General features: G+C 41.5%; 1 protein-coding gene across 6 annotated transcripts in view; it reads right to left on the bottom strand.

Annotated features, from left to right (window-relative positions):
* Positions 1-21,456, bottom strand: part of MAP3K20 (mitogen-activated protein kinase kinase kinase 20) — an 800,901-nt gene that overhangs the window by 431,979 nt on the left and 347,466 nt on the right. For all 6 annotated transcript variants that reach the window (XM_069225360.1, XM_069225358.1, XM_069225359.1 and 3 more), the window contains exon 4: positions 15,019-15,120. In XM_069225360.1, the coding sequence (XP_069081461.1) occupies positions 15,019-15,120 (102 nt within the window). The remainder of the gene's footprint in view (positions 1-15,018; positions 15,121-21,456) is intronic.

Genomic DNA, 21,456 nt, shown 5'->3' with positions numbered 1-21,456 from the left:
TGTTGGCGGTCTTTCCGCCGCTTCTCCGCCTTCCGCCAGGGTCATAATGAACCCCTTAGTCTGAAGTCATCTCCTCCTTCGATGTGAATCCAACAGTCAATTATAATTTTTATATCAGTTGAAACCTTTCAAATTCTTCCCAGGGTATACAATGGACTCATCCTCTTTCCATGTGAAAGCAAATGTCGATCAGGCCTAAATGTTCCAGAACCAAGGTCATTTAGAAATAAGTCTTGTAAACTTAAGCAAAGGAACCCTTTATTCTTCATAAGAACAACCTCATGGGGTGAATTAGTAATAGCTGCAAAGAAGAGGAACAATAGCCTGTTCTGGAAAATGTTTGCATATGTGAGTAAATCTTCAAGTCCACAGCCTGATTGTCATCTGAAGCCTGGGGTCTGGGTAGATAATTTTTCCCAGTTATATGAACAGGCTCCCATAGAACTTGTGATGCCCCCTTGTCCCCTCAAGAATAGTTCCCTCTCTGCCCTTCCCTTCACACTTGAAGACACTGAGGTAGCAATTGCCACTATTAAACAAGGCAAGGCCCTGGGGCCAGATAGAATCCCTTGAGATTTATTGCATCATTACACTTGTATGGGTGCCCTATGTCAATCTTTTGACCAATGCCATTACCGCAGGAGCTCCAATCCCTCATAGATGGAAAGGAGCACAAATTATTCCTGTTTACACAAAGGGATCAGGAAAATCCTGCCAACAATAGGCCTATTAGTTTTTTGGATTCTCTATAGAAAGTTTATGCAAGAGAGCGGCTCAATAAATTAAATGACTGGACTGGGGACACAGGAACCTTGACTCCATATCAAACAGGGTTTAGGCCCAGAATCAAACCTATTGATGAAGTCCTAAGGCTGTTGATCATCATTTGGAAATATACTAATCTTAGAAAGGGACTTATCTATATGTCATTTGTGGACCTCAAGGGGGCCTTCGATATAGTTCCTAGAAGGCTCTTCTGGGAATCTTTGAAGGAATCAGGGATTCTGGAACACACTCTTGCCCAACTTATAAACATCCCTCATAACCACTATGCCCAAGTCCGATTGGGCGCCCAGGGGCAAGCAACCAATAAAATCCCAATATGTAGAGGGGTGAGGCAGGGGTGTGTATTAGCCCCCACCCTTTTTTCCTTATGTGTTAATGATATAGTAGAGGCCCTCTCGCAGGGGAAATTTGATGCACCAAAACTGGACGGGCACAGGCTGCCAGCACTATTGTTTGCAGATTAAACCCTCCTAAGCTCATAAACACCAAAGGGATTGCAGCAGCTTTTGGTAACTTTTAATACCGTTTTGGCTAGAAAGGGCCTAGAGATTAACATTGCAAAAACTAAGTTTATGGCATTCAGACCACAGAAGTCATTTAAACACATTCTGTCTCTCCACAATGGAAGCTTGGAGCATATTTTTACGTTTGAGTACTTGGGAATAATGCTCCACAGTAGGCTGACATGGTCGCCATGTATAAAGAAAAGGAGGATTGTGGCTCAGTGTCAAGCTACACAGCAATTTATAGGAAATACCAAGGGACATCTTCTAGAACACTATTACTAGCACTCGAATTGTACAAATTAAAGGCTCCATCTGCTGCTGTATATAGGGCTGAAATCTGGGGTCATGAGAATACAGAGCCACTTTCTATAAGCGAAAACCAGTTTGTTTGCTTACTCCTCCATCTCCCTAAGAACACACCAATAACTTTTATGTTTTTTGACATTCTTCTAAAAAAAAGTTGGGGAACTTGCCAGATAAAGGTCCCTATCTTATTGGGTGATGATTTGGACCACAGAGGAGCTTGGGTCATACCGGAGTGCACTAAAGGGACTTTTATCTCTTGATAGACACCGCAAATTCCCATTGTTAAAATATGTTCAATCTTGGCTTGATAAACTGGGCCTCGGGTTCTTTTGGACAGATCCTGAATCATTTCTGGCATCAGCAAACAATTTCTTAAAAAAACATTACTTGGAGTATATTCAGGCCAGTCTCCAACGTAATCCGACCCCTGGTAGACTTACAAACCAATTCTTAACAGGTAAGGGTAGTTTCTCGTATGAGTCATTTTTAGATATATCATTGCGGCAAATGGCAAACCCTTTATACTTAAAATTATGTAATGATATTCCAAAAATTGGGGCTTTTATAATATAATTGAACATTAGGGGAAATTACGCCCCTACGCCCGTCTGTACCTGGTGCCTTCAGCAGCTATTGAACACCTACCCCATGTGTTATTTTTCTACCCAGTTTATAAAGAGCCCAGACTGAAATGGCCATGTCCTTTGGTATTAGGAGACACATGGAGGCCCTGAGACTACTGAACAGTAAAACATCTCTTCAGACGGTTTTTACTATAAGTAATTACCTCTTTTCAGTGTGGCTAATTTGCGAAAGTGAAGAGGTTAAGACTCTTCGTTTGGCTACCAGCAGTTAATCTAATGTTTCATATATACTTAAGCATCATTTAAATCTTGTTAGCACATTGTTAAACCAAGTGGGCACAATTGTGACCAATACAGAATGAAAACATGAAAACCTTTAAAATATGTGTCAGTGCAGTTTTCTATGTTTGGTTTTAAACATGAATGAAATGTCACCTACTGCTGACATCTGGGTCACTAAAAGCATTACTAAATTTTGCGCTCAAACAGAGTCTAGCTTCATCTGATGTTGAATGAGTGGGAGAATAACCAAGAGGTAGACTATATAGTTTAACAGGAGACAAAGGTGTTTCACTGGATGACAGTGTTAAAGAGAATATATGAGAGTAGTCAAAATCTATTCTCAGATATCAATAAAAGGGGTTACCCTAATTCAGGTAGTTTAGAAATGTTATAGTTGGCTCTTTCACAGAGTTTTAACAGAAGTTAACAACTAAAAAACAGAAAAGAAAGAGAAGAAATAAAGAAAGGCACTTCACCATTAGAAAGAGTGTACTTCCTAATACAGTCACAGAACAGAGCACAACAAAATAAAACTGAATACATTTGGAGAAAAACCTTCACTTTCAGGTTGACAAGAAGCATAGTGGCAAAATGGTAGTTTATAACATGAACTAATTCTATTTTCCAGAAATAAAATGTTTCTCAACTATTCTGGAAACGTTCCTCAGATAGCAATACAGACTTTGTTTTTAATGAAGCTGTGTACTCTCACTCAAATCTATGGGCAACTGGGGTACAAATAACATTGGCCTTTAAACTTTATTTAAGGAAGACACAGTAGCTTCAGATGCAGATGTGTTGTGATTAGGCAGACATTTCTCACACCTAAATGAGAAGGACATCCTGGAAACATATAATAAATACCACCAGGCTCTTGAGAACTTCATAAAGGAAAAGCTGGGTATCAGAACAGATTATCTTTGAAATTTAACCTGGTTTTGCTTTATATACTAATTCAAATCACTGGACAAATCTGTCATGGGATAAAGACGAGTAAAACGCTCTCAAATAACAATGTGAAGGCAGTACATCACTCACTATCAAACTATGCAACAATTCAGTTGCAAATCATATCAACCCATTTCCTTGCTCAATATAAACTCTAAAATATTTGACTCAAGACAAACCTAATCAAGGGAAGAAACCATTGATATCACCCACACAGAAATTATTTTAACCCAATAGATGGCATCACTGGTTTCCTGCTAAAACAAATTTAAAAGAGGAAGCCAAGCAAGAAGACTGTTTCATTATCCATCTGCACAGAAAATTGGATCATTAGTTTCCAAGCCAAAATCATATTTCAGAGATGAAGTGTACTTCATTTCTCATTATTCATTTGCCCATGAAGTGACATCAATAAATTTCCCATCATCCATCTACATAGAAAGTGACATTGCCGCAGTTCCCCCTGCACAGGAAGTGACATCACTAGTTTCCTGCTAAAACCATCTATAAAAGAAGTCAAGCAAGGGGACTTAGTTTTCTATCATGTATATATAAACTTGAAGTGACACCACTGCATTTACCATCACCCATCTGCACAGGAAGTGACATCAGTGGTTTCCACCTGAAGCCATCTTTAAAAAGGAGAAGCTAAGCAGCAGGATTTAATTTATGCTCATCCATCTGCACAAGAGTGACATTACTTCCTGTCCTCATCTTACACCAGTCAACTCTTCAGGGAAGACATTTGTCCAGGTGTCCCCAGTAAAGGGAGGGCACACGCAAATGGATATTAGCTGTTTGGGCATGTTAGGATTAGGAATGGCCTTGGTCAGAAACCCTCTTCTACTGTGACTTGCAAAATCCCAATTGCCAGTCCCCACAATCAAACGCAGATCTAGATCACACAATTACATAATATTTGCCCAACACATACACCCATCCTCATCCACATCACACTGACTACCACACACCTTCAGAAAACCAGAACTTGTATTCCATCTCATGCTCATTAGCGGTCTCTCTGCAGTACTCTATACACTAAACATCACAAGCCTCAGCACCTAACACAAGATTGGCGACGTATTCATCGCAGAAACATGGTTTACCCTCACATCCTAGCATACCCTAGAGATGCTTCTTCCCAAAGTCTACAGAATCCATCATGTCGACCACTCACATGTGAAGGGAGGAGGCCACACTGCCATCCTCTTCCATAAGTCCTTCTAGTCCTGCACTGTTGGAAATGGCATCTCTACAGGGTCACCCCCAAACTTTTTGCCTTACTCCTCTTCTTTTTCGGACCTAATTTTTTCAGGTGTTAGGACTCACTGGGACTTAACCCAGATGCAGGGGCAAGGTGAGGGAGGACCCATCCCTGTCCCCTGTTCAGCCTCAGGGTACCCTCCCTGGGTTGATTGACCAGTGTCAGGATAACACCCCTGAACTGGTTGGAGGTCGAGTGGAGTAGGGGTACAAGACCCCTGGGGCTATTGCGCCCCATTCTGAAATGCATCAGAGGTCAGGAAATCCTCAGGAGCCCATAGGGAACTCCCTGCCAGTCCCAAGGCTGGAGGAGAAGCTTACCCAATGGCCCCACTCAAGGCATTCACTCAGCACTGGATGTCCTGGGGCCTGGCTCTTGACACTGACAGCTGTCAGTGGCCTCTGTTGGTTAATATCCTTATTGCCAGAGCTTTCCCTGAGTTGGGAACAGAAGTCAGATCCAAGGAATGGAATGGGCCACATCACTTTGTTAGCCATGGTGGTTCTGTCTGCCTACTAGGATGCATCTGTGAGCAAATTAAGGTTAGGAGCTTCACAGATGGAGTCCCCAGATGAAGAGAATGGTTCCTCATGGGTCAGTGCAGTGGCCCCTGAAAGTATAGACAGAGGAGCCTCAGTGAGTTCAGAAAGGCATAGAACTGGCAAGTGCCACTGTAGTGGTGGGCCATTGTCCATGTTCTATCGCCCTAAGCAGGGAAGTCCATCAAAGTATTGATTAGCCTACCCTGGCTTTAGGCTGGAAGGGGGATATGTTGGAAATGGCCTCTCTGCAGAGTCACCTCCAAACCTTTTGCCTTCCTCCTCTTCTTTTTGGGACCTCATATTTGCTGGCTTTAGGACTCTGGACACTTTACCACTGCTAACCAGTGCTAAAGTGCATGTGATCTCTTCCTAAAAACATGGTAACATTGGCTCATACCCAATTGGATTATTTGATTTACTTGTAAGTCCCTAGTAAAACATGTGCCTAGGGCCTGTAAATTAAATGTTACTAGTGGGCCTGCAGCACTGGTTGTGCCATCCACATAAGTAGCCCCTTAACCATGTCTAAGGCTTGCCATTGCAAGGCCCGTGTGTGCAGATTCCCTGCCACTTCGACTTGGCATGTAAAAGTACTTGCCAAGCTTAAACTCCCCTTTTTCTACATATGTCACCCCTAAGGTAGGCCCTAGGTAACCCGTAGGTCAGGGTGCTATGTAGGTAATAGGCAGGACATGTACATGTGTGTTTTATATGTCCTGGTAGTGGAAAACTCCTGAATTCCTATTCCACTACTCTGAGGCCTGCTCCTTTCATAGGATAGCATTAGAACTACCTCATACATCGTTTGAGGGGTAGGTTCTGATCAGAAAGGGGAAACCAGGTCATATTTAGTATGGCCAGAATGGTAATAGAAAATCCTGCTTATTGGTGAGGTTGGATTTTATATTACCATTTTAGAAATGCCACTTTTAGAAAGCGAGCATTTCTCTGCACCTAAAATCTATCTGTGCCTTACAATGTCTGGGCTGGTTGACAGCTGTCTTGTGCATTTCACCCAGACAACAACAAACACAGGATACTCACTCACACCTGCACCCATCTGCATACTGAATGGGTCTTCCTGGGCTGGAAGAGTAGAGGGCCTTTCAAAGGCTAGTGGCCTGCCCTCACACAATGAACTGCCAAAACCCCTACTGGGACCCTGGCAGACAGACCTGTACTGAAAGGGGACCTTGTGCACTTCAAAACCACTCTTTGAAGTCTCCCCCACTTCAAAGGCATTTTAGGGTATATAAACTGGGTCCCTGACTCCACCAACCCAGACACTTCTGGACCTGAACCTGCAACCTGTCAAGAGGAACTGCATGGCTTCCCAAAGGACTCAGCTGGACTGCTTTGCTGAGAAGGACAGCTGCCCTGCTGTTGCCCTGCTGCCCTCTGACTTTGCTGAGAAGTGCTCTCCAAGGGCTTGGATTGAGCTTGCCTCCTGTTTTCTGAAGTTTCAGGGCCAAAAGGACTTAGGCCCTCATTCTGACCCTGGCGGTCCTAAACCGCCAGGGCCGCGGGCAACGGAAGCACCGCCAACAGGCTGGCGGTGCTTCATTGCCCATTCTGACCGCGGCAGTAAAGCCGCGGTCAGAAAAGGGGATCCGGCGGGAATCCCCCTGGCAGGGCTGAACCTCCATGGCGGCGCTGCTTGGGATTCCGACCCCCTTCCAGCCAGCCTGTTTCTGGCGGTTTTGACCGCCAGGAACAGGATGGCGGGAACGGGTGTCGTGGGGCCCCTGGGGGCCCCTGCACTGCCTGTCTGCATACCCGCACCCTGCACCCGTCGCACCCCTGCAACACCACCGGCTCCATTCGGAGCCGGCCTCTGTGTTGCAGGGCCTTTTCCGCTGGGCCGGCGGGCGCTCCTTTGGTGGGCGCCCGCCGGCCCAGCGGGAAAGCCAGAATGGCCTCCGCGGTCTTTTGACTGCAGAGCGGCCAAATGGCGGTGACCGCATGGCGGGCGGCGCGGTCAGAATGACCGCCTTAATCTCTTCAGGAAACTCCGTGTGCGCTGAAAAGCAAAGCACAGCCATCCAGAAATGATTCACAGCTATTTTGCGACTGACAAATCACCACACAGCTGAGCCGGAATAACGCACCTCAATTTCCTGAGTGATGAATCAACGCGGCGCCTGCCTTGTGGCCGGAAATTCAATGCACAGCCTACCGCATCGACGCACAGCCGAACCAGAACGATGCAGCCTCACTTCCTGAGTGAAGAATCAATGCAGCGCCTGCCGTGCAACAGAGAATTTGACGCACTGCCTGGAATAATGCAGCCGGGCTGTATAAATTATGCAGCAAGAAAATGCAAATTATGCAGTTTAATATGGCAGTTTTGGGGATGTTCTCATTTCAATGGGATGTTCTCATTTCAATATCTTTGCACTTTTAAAACATCTTGACACTTGGGCAAATGTTTCTTCATTAGCAGCAGTTCAACACTCAAAAACATTAATAAGCAAAAGAAAGGTGACCAGTCAACCTTTGCTAAGTCCTCCCCAAACTCGGCAACACATGTGGCCGAGTATTTTAGCAACTTTAGATCAAATTGAGAGAGAAACAAAATGTTTCTTTTTGTTAAAATCTGATTAAATTCTGAAGATTATGCAGTATATTATCATGTATGTACAAATGGGACATATCCATAATTATGGAGAAAACGCCGTGCAGTAAAGCCGTATAATTCCAGTGGCCCTATATATAGGCTATCTTTAGGAATTATCACTTTACATGCCACTAAAGTATTTGACAGATTATGAAAAACGCTTTGGGAGTTGGTTGATCAAGGTAGTTGTTAAGTTGAAAACTGATCCATGGGTTGAAAACAGCAACACCACAACCATGTATTAGTAAATTAAAATTTGTAAATGTAATAGGGGGTATCCTCATTCCCTGATTTTATTACTTAGTTAGTTAGAACTATAAGCTCAAGAATACGGGAGAATATGGAAATAAAAACATTTTATTTTATCAAATGAAAACTGGCTTACACAGCAAGGACATGACAATATTAACTGATGAGCCTCAGGAAACTAGTAATGTGTATCATGAGGTCATATGAAGATATGGAGATGTTCCTGGATGGGTAGAAAAGAATGAATGTTCTGAAACTGTGAGGTTGGTTTTCATTTCGGTCTAACTATAAATAGCTATCTCATCATATTCTAAACTCTAAAAAACGTACAGATGTTGAATAGGTGGATATGATTACCTTTGGCTTTTAGAAGCATACTGCAGCAAAAGTCTATATTACTAAAAGTCAATTTATCACTAGAAACAACAACACCCTAAGTAACTACTAAACAGTAAAGAAGTTCCAAATAAATATCTGCAATGTAATGTGGAATTCTAGAAGAGCAAGGATAGAGTTAAATAATTATTACAGTTAAAAATGGGCAGCTTGGCTTTGCTGAATATATGGTTTTACACCTTGAGAATTAAAGGATACCAAGCTGTATTTAAGGCCACATTTAATATGACATTTCTAGAAGAGTTCTTTATACATATAAGCATCTTTAGCTTACATGAAGGCTGTTCGATTGACCGGGTTACCAAAATATCGTAACAATTGGTAGAAAATAAATAACCAACCAGATACAGCATTTTGATGAGTTGGTCGTCATGACCCACTTACTTTGAAACAATAGGTGAATAGTGACATACATGTGACTGGGCACAAACTTTGCTTTTCAGTGCATTCCATTTGAATTGGCCATTAGCCTGGTTACTGCTACCAGTAGTATAATTCAACCATGTTCTTATCAGATTTTGATAATCCCCCCTTCCAAATAATGACATGATGTGGGATTTCTTTACTAATGACTGGTGTACAATAACTAACCGCAAGGCTCGTTCATTACTTTGCCTTAAATTGTTTACCTGGTCTAGATTTGAGGAGTCATTAGGGTACACCTGCACTGTACATTGGATTTCTTTAGCATTAGACAATTTAACGCTCTGTCATTTAAGGAAAGAAGCAATGAGCCTAAAACATGTACCTTGGTTTTTCTAATCTGTTTCCAAATTGAAGTTGCAAGCTACAACTTCTAAATGCCTCTGGCAATGGTGTTACAATCCTATATTCAAAAATTGCCCTTCAAGGTAAAGCTGAACGGTCCAAGTAAATTATAGGACTCTAGTAGAATCCCAGTAGCCATGAGCACTCACAAGGCAATATTTAAAACTGCAAATAAATAGAGTATGCCTCCATATCCCGACCTATTCAATGCCTTAGAATCGTATTTGTCCTTAAGTGTTGCATGTCACAAAGCTGATTGCCAAAGGACAATATCCATCACATTGTGCTGCTTTCCACCTTCTATCCATTTTCTAACATATTTCCTTAAATTTGATTGCCACCATACTAAACTCAAATTTGGCTCCCCTGTCCCCGATCCATGTCTGACACACCTGATTAAACAGCGTGGTATTGATTTCTCTCCTCCCTTCTGTCGGAACACCTCCTTATCCTTGGAAATGATTTTCAAAACTTTGCAAAAAGTAATGGTGCTCCTTCAGTTACAAAAAAAATCAAGGCTGGACTCCTCTGTACCCTCTAACTACCACTGCATCTGTCGGCTTTTGATGGTATCCAAACCTGTGGGAAGCCTCGTTATTGAGTAACGTTTCACATTTCTGTCGGCATCTGATAGTCTAGGCGATACTGGGATTGCCCGTAATACTGAACCAGTTCTAACAGCAGCATTGAATGGTTTTCTGCCAGCTGATGACATCTGTCTTAATGCCCTGGTTTTAGCACCCGGTGACAATATCAACCATGGCCTACATCATGCTAGGCTTGAGGAAACAGGAACTGAAGGGCTAGGTCTTAGCTGGCTCCACTCAGCATATCTTTATTCCATACATTTCATCAATGGTTCACCCTCTTATCTCTTTAGTGTGAGATGACCAGGGTCCTGCTCACCCTCCTTAGCTCATAAATATCTCTGTAGAGCCCCTGTAGGACTCACCCAATCCCGTGATCTTTTTCATGTATGCAGATAACACCCAGATAACTTTTAAATTGGAGAGTAAGGGGAAATCAGTGTCATCTTTCTAACTTGTGCATCTTAAGTTTGTAAAAACTGAGACCATGATGACAGGAGATGGAGCCTATGACCTTCTAGCAACAAGCCCAGCATAATGCAGTCACTAGCTAGTGTAGTTAGGAACCTCAGCTTCAACTATGACATCAACTATCGTCCAAGATATTTTGCAGTCTGTCCACCTGGTTTGTAATGTGAACAACTGCATAAGGTCATGCCCTGGCTAATTCACGTGGGCAACAAGTGGCCGTATTTTCCATACTAGATTCCTAACATGACTATGGCAATATGTCTACCACAGGCTTCACAACCATCTCAAACATGGCAGAAACTTCACTCAAGCCCCTACAGTTTGGCATGTGACTCCCTTGTGAAGGAACTTCAGTCCCTACCCTATCATGCTAGGGATCATTTAAGGTACTCTGTGTGGTTCATAAATCCAGTTGTGTGCCAAGGTATTTATCAAAGCGCTTTGCCTAGCATGCCCTCTTACAGGCCACAATGGTATTCATCTAATGAATGTGTGTTCCTTTTTTTGGAACAAGAGCTCGATAGCAGGACTTCCTCAGGTCTGGCCCTGATCCTCTTGAATACCTTATAAGGCATCTGCTATATATGCTTGCATTATTCACATTCGGGAAACATTTAAGACCTGACCTTTCTCTAGCATCTAGCCAAGCATTTTGGATAGGGCGTTAGTTCGGTTTTTACTCTCATTGCACAAAGCTATGTTGTGGATGCACACATTATGAAAGCAAGATAAAATAACTAGATTAAAGAAGGTGGAACTCTCCATGCATTTCCGAGTAATTCCAGGGTGACCAATGCACCCCACAATAGACAATGAAATGGACTAAAGCTGAAGATTATATTTTAGGGGGGTGAATAGAAATGTGGGAGAAAATGCCTGCAACCAGTGAAGGCTATCAAGGTAACAATATGTCAAACTAGCAAAAGTTTTACACTCCTTCCCTTCCCTAAGATGATTTGTTGAAGAAATATAACAGAATTTCAAGATTGCATAAATGAAGCCAAAACGTTCAAGAAAGAAACAGCAAAGTGATATGGCCTGTTATACAACCTGGAAAATGAGACAGTGCTCCACACTGGAAGATATGGGGAAAATGAATGCCAAATGTAAAGTTTTCAATAATGTTTGCAAATACCCATTATTTTACTACTTTATATGATCCACTTTGGTCCATTTAAGGGAAATATTTTCTTTACGATAAACCAGAGATACTGGTCTCCAAAAAATTACAAACTCCAGAAGGGTAGAGCGTCCTAAATGTAAACAAGCTAATATGAGACACGCACACATCTGAGACATATTCACTGCTGCAGTTGCATAGATGCTATAAATACATATGTTGGAATTGTCATGCTGTTACACAACACCAGCGCAGGTGAGGCACAGCTTATTCTATCTAGTATGTGTAGTAATGTTCAGATGTTGCATAAATAAATGATTGATGTCTTTCTGAACCACCTATGGGTAGACACTACTGGGATTAATCACTGACAGTCATGAAACAGGACACAGCGAGACAAACTGATCAGCAACATAGCTTTATTGTGACAAATATTCTAAGAATTGGCCATCAACCATTAAATCATGAGAACTCTACATTCAGCAATGAGACGCTATCCATAAGCATGGGCTAAGCATGGTCAGTATGATTGGTTAAGGGGGTAGGAATGGGGGGGGGGATGAGCCTCAGATTTTCCAACAATCACTTTTGCATATAATATAAAAATACTTTATATGGGGGCAGGGTGCATGAGAGGAGCTTCAGTGGGAGTGGAAAGGGAGAAGGATGCCGCTTGGTAGGGGTGCTAAATCAGAGAAAATACAATATTTTGTAAAATTACCAAACTTTTTGGAAACTCTCAAAACAGAGAATGGAGGTGTGTGTATTTTTGTCTGTCAGTATGTAAAAAATCCTGGGAAAATCCGACAGACACCTACCCCCTACCTGACTGAAAGCACCTGTACCCAATAATTAATTAGAAAATACATTTACCAACACTCTCCCCCCCCATGCTACGCCCCTGTCCATAAGGTAGCAAAAAATATCCCATATTTATAAGTCAATAGTTATCAACACCTCTGATATGTTTGAAAAACTCCTAAAGACCCGGGATTCAGACATAGGTCCCGTGGAGGATGAGAAGGGGAGTGGAGAGAGCCACTGGGTCGGGTCCGGCTCTAGCTGTGGACTTCGGGTGGGGGCGCCGTGTTTGCAAGTGTATTATGAATTTAAAAGCACCTGCTGCTAGGGTTCCTTTGCCTCCAGCTATTTTCAGGCAACACTTAAAATGTCAAGATAACTGCAGGATTAATGTTCTTTCTGGAGAGGGATCGGTAGGTAGAAGGTTACTATGCCTGCTGCAAAGAACGTGTACTATGCAGATCACAAAGTGCATATAATGTAAAAAGGTAAGAGTGTTACAGCTTTTGTCAGAGAGATCCTTTTGTTACTTGCAGTTTATAAGTTAAACTCCTAATGTAGAATAGTAAGCAATTAATTGTCATCAAAGAGCTGCATGCAAACAGCAAGGTATAGATTAGAGCTTTATGATTTTTTAACTTGAGTAGAAATCAATTCCTATTATTAAAGAGAACCCCCAACCCTGGTGCTACATTTTAAATTCTGAGTTTGTTCATCTCCAGAACTAGCACTCTAAAACTATACTGCCTACCAGTATGGATGACTGGTGACTCCTACATCGTGTAGTCCTCTGTTTTACGTAACATTTCCTATACAATAATTTACACACTAGGGTTGATTGTCTCTGTGCTCTGACACCCTACCCTACACTAATATAACTGATGCTATAAAACTAATGAAGTGCATGTTGGAGAGAGTGGTTATGGAAACTTCTGTGGCTCTGTTAAAGGCCGGTAGTGAGTGAATCCATGGCGAGGCTGTCATGGGGGGGGGTGCCTACAATCATTTTTACACTGGGAGCCACTGGCACTAAAGCGGGCCCTGCACTGGGTGTGCTCATGGAAATACTGATTGCAACTAAATTTTACCTTATATCATTGTGATATTTGTACCGAGGGTTTATGCACGAGAAAAACTCTAGCGCATTCAGCAATATTTGTCCAATCTGTGTCCCAGGTGTCAAACAGAAATTAGCCCTGAAGGGCTCTCCCGGGATTCTGGGAAGTGGTAGAAATGACCTGCAGTGAAGTCATTGTTTTTTTAATCTCTCTTGATCCACACACAACTATATTAAATATTACCGATGAACTTGGCCTGGCAAAATCCCAGAAGAAATTCCTTAATATGGCCTTGATTGTCAACAAACGCCAATAGCTCAAGGTTAAAGCACTTCACCCATTCCGAGCATCACAGAATGGAAACAGGGCTTAGATGAATCTAGGGTGCTTCACAAAGCTGAAAGATGCCCATGAAAATATGTGTGGGTGCCTGGGCCCAATACTGTGGGACTGTTACATTTTCTGTTCTAGTTTACAGCTGTTAAATGAGGTTATCTGACCGGCGCGTTAACTGCAGCATTGACTACTTTGTTGACTTTTGTATTCTTTGTGGAGTTTATCGTTTTCCTGGAGTTAAGCATTGAAAATGCCTCCCGTAGTTTTTTTTTTATAATATATTTCCATGCTCCTCTAAGCTGCAAACTAAAAAAGGATTTATTAAAAAATCATGAAAGTTTAAAGGAGCAGGAGTGTTCTATTAAGGGGGGGAGCGGGCTGAGGAACTTCACATTCCTTTCTTCATCCACATGGAATGTTACTGCCACTGCAAGAGATCACCTGCGAGATGCGTCAATACATTAACAGCTGAGTGGCAACACTGACGACAAAGGAATGAGCAGGGGAAGTTAGCCAATGGGGCAGAGGGGGCAACTCTAACCAATCTGACAGTCTCCAGCTATCTAACCAGGTAGAATTCACCTGCAGGGTTACCAGTAATAGCGACTAACTGCTCATCGATAAACTCACTCTATACTTCTGCAGGGTTTAGGAAAGAAACTCAGGCAGAATGTTTTGAGTATGCATCCCTAGCTCAGAAGACTCTGGTAGGGCATGAGAGTACTTACAAAGGGGATAAAGCCAACTTGAATTCATTGAGGAAGGAAACATGTATATGGGTAATGTTTTCAGGCATGCTGTGGTTTTCAAACAAGCAATGAAAAACTTTGCTGTATTCCTAATCTGTATGCCCCAGTCACAATAGAAATGTACAAAAGAAAGGAAGTGCCCTAGCCTTTGCCTTTTGTCTATTCCCAATTTATTTAGCTATTAAGTACAGCACAGTAAGATAGTACCTAGAGTGCAATTTTTACAAGAAATTAACCTTTCGCAGGTATTTAGAAACTCTTCTCCTTCCAAAAATTATTTTGCACTACAACACATTCCATAAATCCAAGATGCTACAGTGTCTGGTTCTAGAACAAACATTGTCTCCACTAAAAAGCATGCAGAAAAATTTGGAATTTAGTGCATGCATCAAAACTGGAATTTGGAACAATGCATCACATAGCCTAAACCGCATCGGTTTGCAATGACTGATACTTCAAATATCCGCATTTCTCTGGGCTAAAACATCCATCCTCAACAGCAAAAACACTTTGAGCACCTGAGATTTCTTTTTACTCACTAAGAACTCTGTTTCTTATTTCTAGAAGAATGACTCTAAGAACAACCATTTCTGAACACAGCTTCTGAAGGCACCCGAGTCTAGGATTTTCAAACCCAGCTGGTCTCACCTTTTGCTACATCTGTCGACCAGGCCATGATTTGATCAATGTCCATCTCTTCACTGCGCGTGCTATTGATGTAGTCATAGAGAGAGCCTCCTGCAGCGTATTCTGTAAAAAAGCACATTCCGCTCTTTAAAAATGGAGTCAGGGTTTAAATAACATGGCACTTCTGAGTCAGGAGAACATGTGTGATGTTTTCGATACAACGGTAACATCTACAGCAGGCAAATACATTGGTGTAGCCTACCGTGACACAAAACAACCCGCATGAAGTGATGGCAAACTAAAGGTCTTTCTGTCAAATAGGTTTATGAGAATATGATTTGCTTTCAAGAAACAAAAACATTCTGAAACATCACCAACGCACTTTAATTACATTTCTGAAGCAGTGTACATGAGGGCTCAACACATTCACACGCATCCATTATAAGGAACTCGTCAAATAATTTTCAACTGAAAAATGACAAAACACTAATAGTTTTCACTTAGTTTAGAATGTAAAATGCAGCACAATAATTACCATTACAACACAAAACACACAAGTCATTAAAATATCGAAAATATGAGAAGGAAGAAAAAGCAATGAGTAAAACACAACCTTTCAGCAACAGTGAAAAATATGAAACAAAACTTCAAATGAACCAATATTAATCTACTACTTTTTCATAATCAAATAATATTCGTGTCTTATTTGGAAAATTTATCAAAGATTTTTAAAAAGTCCATGGAAACCGAGCTGTACATTGTATTGGTCTTTCTACTTCTGGGTAGTGCCTATGTGTTATCACAATAGTTTCTAAAACTCAGCTTCCGTGGAAGTGAATATAAGAAAGACTTGCTCACCTCAGAAAGCAGATCTGACAACAGCACAGGTCATCTAAGTGGCAATGTGTTTAGTCCAGCAAAAGTAAATAAATGCACTACTGATATGTACATTATCTTTCAACCATAATAAACGCAAATAGCATAGTCATGCACCACAGCACTGAGTCCCAGCGCGCAATGTAAAACTGCACATAGACACAGAGAGAACAAACATAATCTTGTTATGCTCACTCACCCAAATATCATTGGGACTTTAAAACATGGTGCAGGAGTATAATATTCCACATATGGTATACATAGCAATACTCTGTATAATCAATAAATGCGCCGCTCCAGTTCATTAATCTATTGGCAACTGTTAGGACATGAGTCTAAACTTTAAACACTTCGAACACCTTACAGCAGATGTCTGAAAATAAGAGTCCCATCTGTCAACAGATATAGCAGTCAAATAGCAATCTTGCGCTCCGTCAATGCCGTCCAAACAAATACAGTGTTGGAAAACGTAGCACTTAGTATTTAAAAATGTGGGCCTGAGGTTCATAACAATATATGGCTTTCTAATTCTTTATATTTCTCTATAAATGAGAACATTTGCTCTCTCTGTCAGCACCCAGAGCACCACACAGCAAGTTTGTTTTATGAGAAATACCTTTGTTTGGTGAGGGTATATAAAGCCTTAATTTATAAAGCTGTTCATCTGTTCAGCAGTATGTGATTACATATTAACTGAATAGACATTATACAATCAAATATTATATATTGATACACAAACATAAATGTAGCATAGCTGCACGAGTTAGAACAATCAGGGGATGTTAGGCGTTGTGCTTCACAGTGGCTAATTCAGTGGATATACTGAACAATGTTTGATTCCTCCAAATTCAAACACTTTTTCCACTGAGGTTCTGATCACTAGCTGAGAGGAGCACCTTTGGAATTAGACTGCACTCAGATGTGAGAGGGCTACTGTTCAACAATTGGATTCATGTTATTGGCCAGAAAAAAGCTGCTAAAATCATCTTGGGAATGGAGGGTGATGACGCAGAAAAAGAAGGACCAACATATATTCATATATCATGTAACCAAAATCGTATAATGTAATGTGATTTTAGCAAAGAAAAATAATGTACGAGGGAAATTGTGCCCTCAGAGTAGTTTGCCATTATTATAAATGAGCTTTATTAATCATGAAGAATTGAAAATTGTAGTAATCCGTCATAATTGCAAATATGTGCTATGATTTCTTGTTGAAACTGTTTTATTGCTTAGCTTAAATTTAGTAGAGGCTTTGGCCTAGTCGCCTGGTCTCAAATTCAACTGTATGGTTTTCACTTGCACTAACAAAATATATTATTTCACTTTAAAGGTTGTATTTTTCTAGTAGAAATGACTAATACACTTATCTCCAAGGTTTCGTGCTAGGCCGGTCTCATCCCCTTTGATACAAGGTCAGTCTCTGCAGGTGCGCACAATAAAAGCACAGATACAGAAATACTTGGCAAACCTTGTTGCAACTTGTGTTCTAAGGCTCCAAGGACAATGTATGCATAAATGAGTACTAGGAGAAAGACACTATTCATTGGTCAAATTGAAGCCACCCTATGAACCCTCCAATGGAAGACCCTGCAGAATTTGGAATGTTTCTTACTTAAACCCACTGGAAAAAGAGAAGTCAGCCATTTTCCTTGATGCCATCTTTGAAGCTAAATGCCAGACGCCATCTTGGATGACATCTTGATGCCCATTTCTCTATTCCAGAGAAAGAGACTTTGAGAATTCTCACCCTAGAGACTTTGGGCCTGATTCTAACTTTGGAGGACGGTGTTAAACCGTCCCAAAAGTGGCGGATATACCACCTACCGTATTACGAGTTCCATAGGATACAATGGACTCGTAATACGGTAGGTGGTATATCCGCCACTTTTGGGACGGTTTAACACCGTCCTCCAAAGTTAGAATCAGGCCCATTAACTTTAAATTGCCCCGTCTTGTCCATGCAGTAACTTTGCCCCATTCTCCTTGCTGCTGCAAGGAAACTTGCCCTTAATTCTGCCCCTTTGATATCTGCCCAATGCTGATCGAACTGGTACCTGAAGGACGAAGACTTTCCTTGTATGCTGATTGTATTTGGTAATTATGAAAGGATAATTGTATTATGCATTGTGTTTTTCCTTTTAGGTACCAACTGCTATTTTGATAGGGCCCAAGCTAGAAGTTTTCCAAATTTGTGTGGACTAAATTTGTTTTGCATGAAGCCCCACATGCCAATGCTAATTAGAGGTTAGTCGAGGTATGCACTTGACATACCATGTTGAATTGAAATCTTGTCATGCTGACGATGTATGCAATTAGTCAAATTCAATTACTCATATTAGTGATTTGTATTGCTATAACTGAATGCATTATAATTCAGATTTTGCGTAGACTACGTTTCTCCGCCGCTATGGACAGCTAGTAATGTTCGTATACATATATCATTTGGTTTTGAGACTTATATACATTGTGCTAGCTTTGTTAATATAGAGAAATAAATTCACGAACTTTTAATAAACTGGTGTGGTTATTCATGACTGAAAGGTCATGTTGCGTCGAAATGCCAACTGTTACTGATCCCTAATGTGTTATTCTGATCTAGAAATAGAGTATTGAGTACCGATTACAATAGTTATTAATTATTGATTTAAGTGATCTGACTATTCTAGGATGAGGAGAGTCCAACTTTCCCATAAAAGGTTCACCGACCTCCAACGTGTCCAGGTACATGTAATTTATAAGGCCTGGACGCGTTATCAGTAGATGGTAGCAGAGATTGATGGTTTTGCCCTTTGGGACCCCATCCGAACAATAGACGGAGTTAAGTTAGAATTTTCTTTGATAAAACAAGTTGGAGAGATGATGATGCCCTAAATCCCCAATGACTTTCCCGGAATCTCGGAGCTTGCGAATGGAGGAAATGGGGGTGTGAAAATGTTTCCGGCGTTTCTAGTGACGGTATGAGAGAAGTTAGGGTTTTGTGCTTGCACAGCTTATTGCCGCAGATTAATTGAGAAGTTTTGTGAGGATTTTAGGGGGTTACGAATCCCAATTAAAAGATTTTAGAGGAGTGTTACTCCAAAGTGTGAGAGTAGGGAAGTCGTCGAACTTCACATGTGTGTAGGGCTTTGTGCAGGAAAAATTGTCCAGGTGGTTGTTGATGTTGAGACGGGCCCTGCGAGGTCAAGAGACTCCGGAGCATGTTTAAAAGTGTATGAGACACTTGATGTTGTAATTTGTTCGGTTTAATAGGTTGATCGGGCGTGGTCAACGAGTCAGTATGAATATTGAGGAATGAAAGAAAATTTTTGACTTTGAGATTTGGTAAATTCTAAGGTGCACTAGAATAGTTCATTGATCAGTTGAGAGTAAAGTTTGCGGGTCAAATTTTCCTTGCGAGAGTGGGAAACCGAGAAAGATGGAATAACTGCTGAGGCTAGTGAAAAATCCGTAAGGTTTCTGAAGCGATTGTATTACCCTTCCTGTAGTAAACCGACAGATTTGTTTTCTTCTTTTTTGGTTAGTGCTCCCGATATATTGCGAAAATTAGTTTTGAGTGAAGCTGAATCAAGAAGGACAAGCCGCAGGACTTTGTCAGCCGCAGTGTGTGAGTGTGACGTCACTAGGAGCCGCGCTGGGATAGGTTGGTTGGTGAGAAGGGTCGCGCACGGATTGGACGCAGTCCGTGAAGCGCAATTGGTGGGGAAAGGCAAGCGAAGAGTATTCCGGGAATTAAAGTCACTTATTGATTACATATTTTAGAAAAATAAAAGACGGAAAGATGAATTTTGCCATGAGGGGAGACGTATATATTAAAGCAAATGTAGGAGAAGAAACACCACCTGAGGGTACACCAGCTTACATTGTGATTGAAGAAAAGGGTGTTGCACCATGTCTTTGGTTAAAGCAATGGTGCAAATTAACAGAGAAGCATGGGAGTGTAGCGTTCCCTATCCATGGGTCGTTTAATCTAAGAGTTTTGGAGAATCTAAGATTCGCGCTATACGACATGAAAGTACCTCCAAGAGCAGCACAGTTTGAGGCACTAGCAATTTGGGAGCTAATAGCTAGAAACCAACAATAAAATACATTTGAGACAAGAATAAGAAAAGTAGAAAAGACACTAGCGGATGCTAGATGGGATAGCACACAAAAGGTTTGGAGATCAGATGTACTGCAGGGAATTAAATTGTTTCCAGCAATTACTGATGAAGCAGAGACGGAAGGAAGGAAAGCTACTTATAAAACAAACAGGAGTCAGTCCAGAGATAGAGAAAACAACAGAAATTCGAAAAGATCAGATGAGTCAGACGATGAGGAGTTCATTATACAATTGCTAAATGATCGCCCGCCACCATATGTGGAAAGTGAAAAAGGCTCAAGCGTTAGTACTGCCCCTCCAGAACCAATACAAGGTAATGTGACACTGAATTTGAGAATATCACAGAGGCAGAGCAGTCCCGATATGCCCTTTGCACCACAAATACCACAAATTCGGAGAATATATCCTGACGTGCCTAAATTGAATCCTGTCGATAATTATCAGCCGCTGGTTCAAAGGCGCTGCTGTGATGAGCATAATCTGGGAATGAATTCTGATTTAATGGCACAGGGAGGACAGAATTGTCAAAGACCGACATTGATTCAAGCCGCATCAACACAAATTTTGATACCTCAAAAGCAGGTACAAGAAGTGCCAAGGTACACTGGAGTAACAGAGAGCCAGTTAGGTATGCCAGCAATGATGAACCATAATGTGGGGATTAACATGCCACAGAATTCGGGGAACAGACAGAATCCAGATGCAATATCTCTGGCTATCACTGTAGGTCCATCAGTACCATTGTATATACAGGCAAACCCAAACTTATGCGATCAGGGGGTAATGACACAAAATGAGACAGGGAGAAGATGCATAGAAAACACTCCAGAAACGACTCCGATAGCAACACTGCCAAATGGATCTGGGTCCTTGTCAGGATTTAGTCCAATTCCAATTTGTGCTCCGTCGACTGTGGTAAGGTCAAATCCACCACTATTGGTACCGTTGACTTCAAAAACTGAAACGTTGCAGCAACCATCAGTGGCAGTTGATGTAAGCGCTATACTGATGGGATTGAACGCACAACAGCTAACACAATGGTTCAACAGTCTGAACTCCCCACAGATTACATCCAGCAGGAAGGGAGAGGAATACCTGAATAAAATAAGATTGGGCATGGAAGCAGATAAACTAGTAGAGAGAACGATGGGTCTGAACAGGTTAGAATCATACACAGAAGAAGAGCTGAGATACATGTGCCCTAGGATTACAAGAGAAGTGAGCAGCATACACAAGAAGTTACAAGAAATTGCAGACAGAAACGAGATCGATATAGGTAAGACTAAACACTTGAGCAGAAGTTACAGGTTAGACTTTGAGACAAAAGACTTTGAACACTTGAGATCCGCAGGGATGAAAACACACCTTAAGGAGATACTGCAGAGCGCGCAGGTCTGGAGATGTTTAGACAAGTGGGAAAGTAGATGGGTTAAGAAAAAGGACAAAAAGAAAGAAAGTACCCCAGATCGGAATGAAAAGGC

This window comes from Pleurodeles waltl, chromosome 3_1 (genome assembly GCF_031143425.1).
Source record: "Pleurodeles waltl isolate 20211129_DDA chromosome 3_1, aPleWal1.hap1.20221129, whole genome shotgun sequence".
Lineage (NCBI taxonomy): Eukaryota > Metazoa > Chordata > Amphibia > Caudata > Salamandridae > Pleurodeles > Pleurodeles waltl.
This window is presented reverse-complemented; position numbering and strand designations above follow the sequence as displayed.